The following is a 7,360-nucleotide window of genomic DNA, read 5'->3' as shown; positions in this document are numbered from 1 at the left end:
CACCCCTTCACCCACAGAGCTTCCCACCCGTTTCTGCTGTGAAGCGGTAGCCCAAAGATAAACAACCAAAGTAGCCGTATTCAATTAGTTTTAGATTTAAATGGAGGTTAAGATTCTATCCCAGCCACAAAATCATAGTCGAGAACCCACCCCTTCACCCACAGAGCTTCCCACCCGTTTCTGCTGTAAAGCGGTAGCCCAAAGATTCTTTGTAGATTCAGCCCCCCTGCCTAACAATTCTAAAATGCGCCTGACGCGCGTTTCACCTGCATATCACAGGCTTTGTCAAAGGCATCTCGCTGCTGCCGGTTCACCCCTCTAAATAGACACACAAACAGCCGTTAGTATTCAAACCGGCCAATGACGTGATGACACGTCAGAAAGGGGGCGGGTCCAAAGTGTCAGATATTCAGTACATACTCAGCAATAGATTCTGCAGTTATCCAAAACTACCTGTAATACCCTTCTCATATTAAGTGAGCGATCGCGTTACCACATCTCCTTACTTGGTGCGGCTGTCAAAATTAGCATGTCATCAGCGCCGCTTAGTAGTTATAATGCGTGATCAAATTGTCACAGTTCCTTGCACCATACAATCAAGGATAGGTGCGGTGATTAGTTTAAGATTGATAATGCTGAGTGATATATAAGACATATGGAACTCCCCTTATTCAAAAATAAAATTAAATAGTGTCTAATCTTTAACAAGTTAGCCGCTTGTCTGGTGAACCTTATATAGACGTATGTGTAGATGTAATCCTAAAAAGATATTGGAAAATAAGCAGTTCGAAACAAAGTTATAGATTAGACCAGAAACAAGGTTAGGGACAGGGAGGCAAAGAACCCGAATTCAAATGGGCAAAAAAGTACACAGCATACAGTGGGTGTTTGGGATGTCAAAGAGTAACCCACGAGCCTACAAATGTAAATACTGGTAAGTCACATACAATCATTTAACAGCCATAAGTCGGGGTAAACCTTGTATGATGGCTTTTAGGCCTTAAAATATCCACCACCCCTTCACCCTCAAGCACACCCTCCCATAGCCAAAGAGAGAGAAGCCAGTCTATTATGGCTGTATGTCGATTAACCCTGAATTAAATCAGGTAAACTAAATACATAAACTGCCAACCCTGGCATGCGAGTGCTGGTAGGCAGCAGAGTACAGTTAATAAGCCATAGACTGAGATAGGGATTAACACAAAGCGCAATCAGGTCTGGTGCACCACCCCTTCACCCTCAAGCGCCCCCTCCCCTTTTCCAAAGTAAACAACCAAAGTAGCCGTTTGGAAAAGGGGTCTGATGGCAGATATCATTCGACCGACTTATTTTGTCTCCTAATTCTACCAACAAAACTCCACGCACCAGCCCTACTACATCAAGTTGAATACTATTTCAGATGCATTTCTGTATATTACTCAAATATACAACTTCAAATGCCCCCGTCATTGTGTGGCCAGAGAGAACATCCAGAAACCATTCTGTTGAACTAACCTGTAAGCCCCCCACATTGGCCCAGTCCATTCGGGTCAAAAAAATTTTGTCCAGCCGTGCTATCTTCAATCTTGGAGAGAAACAAGAATGTTACATTCATAAACAAACACTTCCTAAAATATACATCACTTTTTATGAAGGAAGGACCCTTACTTGTGTTCCTGCGTCAATCTCTGTGTTCCCTCGCCACAGTTAAACAGATACCTGCAGAAGGGAAAAAACAGTAAATAAAATCTGCATTGCACCTGTCACACTGACAGCACCCTCAAAGCTCATTGATTCTTTATGCATTCATTAACAGTGGGCTTAAACAAAATATTTTCTCTAAGGCAGTGCTTCCTACACTGTGGGGAAGGTCTGTCTGAAGGTCAGACTGAATATTTATTTACTGTCCTAGACACTCCTTGAAATTATAACAGAGATACTCATATCATAAATATTGTAATATTATTAGCAAAGTGGGAGCCTCTACAAAGGGGAACTCAACCCAAAAAGTCTAAAAACTCTGTAGCTAGTATTAAAAATATAGTTATATCTCAATGTTTAGTTTATGTGCTAGAGTCTGTCTTAAAGGAGAAGGAAACCCCACTCGGCGCAAAACCTCTCCCCCTCCCCTGTGTTGCCCCCCCTCCCTCCTCCACCCTGGCCTACCTGTCCCCCTGGGCAAATGCCCCTAACTTGTTACTCACCCCTCTGCGCAGGTCCTGTCCTCAGGAGTTCACAGTCGCCATCTTCTCCCACGCAGTCTTCTTCCTGCTTTGACCGGCGTCTTCTGGCGCATGCGCAGTAGGAACATTTACCGGTACGGATCTACTGCGCATGCGCTGAGTGTCACGAAGTGAAATCAGAAAACTTTGTGACATTCGGCGCATACGCAGTAGATCCTTACCGGTAAATGTTCCTACTGCACTTTAGGACTTTATGTCTCTGTTTTCCATAGTGGACAATGCACAGGGACTTCAAGTCCCAGAATCCATCACTTCATAATGGAACAAGGTATGGGAGGGGTTGCAATACATTGAAACTCTGGGAGGGGTAGAGGAGCTGGCAAACACACTGGCAGGCTTTTATGGTTTCTTTACGTCTGGAAATTCAGACAGTGTTTATGCACCTTTTTCTACATCAGCCCAATTTGGGGTATATTTCCCTTTAGAATGATATGACAGGCAGGCTGGGCTACAGGGCACAGGCCTATATAGTAGAAAACAGATAAGCTGGGTAGAACCAATGATTTTAGTTTTTACACAGGTAGACACAAAGGCTTCTCTCACATAAAATAGAGCATTTGTTGCCACTAGAAGAACAGATACAAACTTTAAAAAGTATTTTACTGGCTCTTTAAAGGGGTTGTTCACCTTCTAAAACTTTTTTTCAGTTCAGTTGGTTTACGATAGTTCACCAGTTCCAATTACTTTATATTTTCGATGTGTTTTCTAATATTGAAGTGTAAAGTTAAATTTTTTACCTTCTTTTGTCTTTCGAAAGCAGCTCTGGGGGGGGGTCGCAGACTCTGTAACTGTTCTAAATAAATACATATAGCGGGTACATTTCTTATCTTTGTCACAGTCCCTGAGTTTCATTAAAGGCAGCTGTTAGAATTGATACAATAGGTGCTAATATTCCACAGATGCGGCTGAAAAATGTATCAACTAATGGAGCAAATTGTAACAGTTCACAATCCGCACCTGAATTACTGAGCTGCCAGACTGAAACACCTGAGACGGGGACATTCAACTTTAAACTTCGATTTTGGAAAAATGGCAAGTGGAAAGCAAATGGAAAAAAAAAATTCTTTATTTCTGGTGAAAAAGTGTTTGGAAGGTGAACAAGCCCTTTAAAGAGATCTGCATTCTCCATTACATGCAGGGGGGAACCTGACTGGCAGCCTTCAGAAGCACATGGTACACTCCATGAAGCCCCCTCCCTGGCATAACACTGGTACACTCCATGAAGCCCCCTCCCTGGCATTACACTGGTACACTCCATGAAGCCCCCTCCCTGGCATCTATGTAGAAAATTAGCCAAACAACACAAGCTGGTGTAGCGGGGATCTCCCCTGCAAGTTTATTTAGTCAAGTGATGTAACGTTTCGTGGGCGTGCCCCTTCATCAGACATGCAGATTCACTCCAAAACAGTGTTTAAAAACCCTTAGTGATTTGCATAATTGCACATATATGTGTGAATATATTAAACATTGTGAAATGATACAGCGTGGAAATAATTGTGTTATACAAAAGCCATAAAAACTTTATAAGCATTTTTTAAAAAACGTATTAAAAGGTGAAGCCTTTATAATTTAGATAAATATGAGGCCAATTGTGCGGATAATAGTCCCAATTTCAAGTTGGAAAAAATCTTCTTCTCTACAGGACACTCCCTTGTGCAGAACTTGAAGAGATAGTGTAAAAATTGTGCAAAAAAAACTATAAATGATAAAATCAGTAATTATAAGGAAGAAGAATCAAAACCTAATGGATAAAGAAAAACACAAATACAATTGTATGCAAAGAACAAAGCAATTATTCCGATAATAAGTGACGACAGTATATAAGACTATAATACACAAAAGCTATGAATATCTTGTAAATTATATCCTTATAAACGGTGAGTAGTGATGTCATCAGTTATAAACGGTGAGTAGTGATGTAATTTCTGTCACATGACTCACTAAAATTTGTGTATTATAATTAATAAAGTACCCCCAGTTGTAAAATATGAGGATATTATAAGTTACCTCGGAGTTCCATGACCTGTATAAAAACACTCGGCCTTCGGCCTCGTGTTTTTATATGGTCATGAAACTCCTCGGTAACTTATAATATCTTTATATTTTACAAGAGGGGGTACTTTATTCACTATATCTTACCCTATCCACAAGCTGTCCCTGGATAGTAGGTTGTTCAATGCATCATCTATAAAAAATCAAAGATTAGTAATTCAGACTAGAACCTTGATGTAAAAATACAAAGACACCAATTCTAAGAGTGTTAAAAGTTGGATACATTCCAACAGCACTTAAAAATTGGATACAATTTCCATTAAAGGTAACAGTTCAAATTATACTCCTCATTTAACCCACGTGGATATTTAGTTTGCAGTTGCCAAATCCAAAAACATTCCTTTTGTAATAATTTTCTTTTTATTTCTCTCTCATTTTTTCCATAAATCTTATCCAAAATTTGCCACCTAAGTTGGGCTACCCCATGTCCATTTTCCTGGAAATGGCGTGCCAATGTGGTTTCTTTTTTCTTATCTTTCCCTGTTTTTTCTTTTTGTTCCTCTTTGGGGGGCTTATAATTACGTATAACCGATTTGTGTTTGTTTAATCTGGTTTTCATGTTTCTACTTGTCTGTCCTATATACGCTAGCCCGCATGGGCATTTAATGCAGTAAATGATATTTGTACTGTCACATGTGTGGAATCCTTTTATTTTATGTTTAGTGCCCTTCAGTGGATGTTGTACTACATCTCCTTGTATAATACCATTGCAGTGGCTACATTTCCTACAAGGAAATGTTCCATTTACCTCACTGTCTGTATTACTATTCTCTTTTAGATTTTTTTGTTTCGGTTTTATCTGGTCTCCTACCGATTTTCCCCTTTTATATGAAAAGAGGGGGGGCTGAAAGAATATTTTACCATATTTTGGGTCAGTTTTTAATATTCCCCAGTACTTAAGAATTATTTTACGTACTTGTTTAGCATTTGTATCATAAGAGGAAATAAAAGGTATTCTATTTTGTGCCATCTTGTTTTTATTCTTTTTTGTTAGAGTAACCTGTCTCGGTGTATTGAATACCTCTTTGGTTATATCCAGTAGATTTGTTTCGTCATAACCCCTTTCTGCAAACTTTTTTATCATTTGGCCGATTCTCCTTCAAACAAAATATCATTAGAAGTAATTCTCCGCACTCTAGTTAATTGACTGCGTGGTAACCCTTTAAGTAAAGCCGGAGGATGGAAACTGTCGGCTTTAAGCAGGGTGTTTCTATCCGTTGGCTTTTTATACAAGGACGTAACAAATTTACCCTCAGAGTGTGTCACATTCACATCCAAAAAGTGCAGCCTATCTGGATGAAATTCCATAGTGAATTTAATGGACCCATGAACCATATTAAGGTGGTCCAGAAATTTAAGTAACTTGTCTTTGCTGCCACACCAGATAAAGAATGTGTCGTCCACATAACGCATATAGTGTTGGATATAACCACCGTATTCAGTGTTAGCCAGAAGACTCTGGAGAGAGACTCAGGAGAGACTCTGGGGAAATTAGGTAATATATTCGCTTTCTGTATCCTCCCTGGCATAACACTGATACACTCCATGAAGCCCCCTCCCTGGCATTACACTGGTTCACTCCATGAAGCCCTTTCCCTGGCATAACACTGGTACACTCCATGAAGCCCTTTCCCTGGCATAACACTGGTACACTCCATGAAGCCCTTTGCCTGGCATAACACTGGTACACTCCATGAAGCCCCTCTCTGGCATTACACTGGTACACTCCATGAAGCCCCTCCCTGGCATTACACTGGTACACTCCATGAAGCCCCCTCCCTGGCATTACACTGGTACACTCCATGAAGCCCCCTCCCTGGCATTACACTGGTACACTCCATGAAGCCCTTTCCCTGGCATTATCTGGTACACTCCATGAAGCCCCCTCCCTGGCATTACACTGGTACACTCCATGAAGCCCTGGCATAACATTGGTACACTCCATGAAGCCCCCTCCCTGGCATTACACTGGTACACTCCATGAAGCCCAGGCATAACACTGGTACACTCCATGAAGCCCCCTCCCTGGCATTACACTGGTACACTCCATGAAGCCCTGGCATAACACTGGTACACTCCATGAAGCCCCCTCCCTGGCATTACACTGGTACACTCCATCAAGCCCTGGCATAACACTGGTACACTCCATGAAGCCCCTTCCCTGGCATTACACTGGTACACTCCATGAAGTCCCCTCCCTGGCATTACACTGGTACACTCCATGAAGCCTCCTCCCTGGCATAACACTGGTACACTCCATGAAGCGCCCTCCCTGGCATAACACTGGTACACTCCTAACACACAGTGAAGCATGATCATTGGCACACGCCATGGCTACCACTTGCAGGGAAAGACTCCCTGGCACAACCAATATCAGCCTCTGACAGAGCGACTGAAGCACACTAGCTGCCACAATGAAGCACAATGAAGCACACTAGCTGCCACAAAATGAGAACATTTCCCAGCAACACATAAAGGAATAGTCAAAGGCAGCCAATGACATGCTCCTGTCAAAGGCTACATACAGGGCTACTTAGGCACAGACATCAGCTCGTCCTATGTCATTAGGGTGACAATGGGGCTTGAGACTTTATCACTAGAACGTCACTAGAATAAACCGGCCTCTCCCACAGGGAAACCTTACAGCGGTGACGCACCTGTTGAACTCGGAAAAGACATAGACCGAGGCGCCTGAGTCCCGGCTGCCGGCCCCGGCTACTTGCACATAGACTGTGGCGGGCCCATTGCTCTGGCCGACTCCCTGGCGCTTCTCGCGTCTCTTTATGTGACGGAGCGTGTCCTTGGGAGGCTTGTCCTTGCGGCTGGAGAAAGCCCGAACCTGGCAGGGAGGTTGAGACATGACAGAACCGCACAGGCCGGAAACTAAGCCACATTCAGCCGACTTGGAACAACCTACTCTTCGAACCACCCTCAGCCAATCAGCGTCCAGCTCAGTCGTTCCTAGGCAACAGGCAGTCCAATCAACGCCACATCGCAATCCAATCAGCGGTCACGTTTTCACTAAGCGTCTGCGCCACGACGCCTTTCTATGACGGTAGCGACTAGTTCCTATCCCTGGAAAGGAT

The 7,360-nt window shown here is 42.7% G+C and overlaps 1 protein-coding gene across 1 annotated transcript; it reads right to left on the bottom strand.

Annotated features, from left to right (window-relative positions):
* Positions 1–1,380: 1,380 nt before the first annotated feature.
* On the bottom strand, positions 1,381–7,146 carry LOC121400350 (zinc phosphodiesterase ELAC protein 2-like). Its single transcript, XM_041583265.1, has 3 exons — positions 6,932–7,146; positions 1,648–1,698; positions 1,381–1,564 (listed from the first exon to the last, which is right to left on the bottom strand). The coding sequence occupies exons 1-3, from the start codon at positions 7,132–7,134 to the stop codon at positions 1,396–1,398; spliced, it is 423 nt and encodes a 140-aa protein (XP_041439199.1). The 5' UTR covers positions 7,135–7,146; the 3' UTR covers positions 1,381–1,395.
* Positions 7,147–7,360: the final 214 nt, after the last annotated feature.

Source organism: Xenopus laevis, chromosome 2S (genome assembly GCF_017654675.1).
Source record: "Xenopus laevis strain J_2021 chromosome 2S, Xenopus_laevis_v10.1, whole genome shotgun sequence".
Taxonomy (NCBI): domain Eukaryota; kingdom Metazoa; phylum Chordata; class Amphibia; order Anura; family Pipidae; genus Xenopus; species Xenopus laevis.
Note: the sequence above shows the minus strand (reverse complement) of the source record. Positions and strands in the feature narration are given on the sequence as shown.

What these genes read in the sequence shown, in the direction of transcription:
- LOC121400350 (XM_041583265.1), bottom strand. Translation starts at nt 7,134, where the DNA reads ATGTCTCAACCTCCCTGCCAGGTTCGGGCTTTCTCCAGCCGCAAGGAC. An exon ending in GTCTTTTCCGAGTTCAACAG is followed by an intron (nt 1,699 to 6,931) that starts GTGCGTCACCGC and finishes TCCCTTCTGCAG; the next exon opens with GTATCTGTTTAACTGTGGCG. An exon ending in AGATTGACGCAGGAACACAA is followed by an intron (nt 1,565 to 1,647) that starts GTAAGGGTCCTT and finishes TTTCTCTCCAAG; the next exon opens with ATTGAAGATAGCACGGCTGG.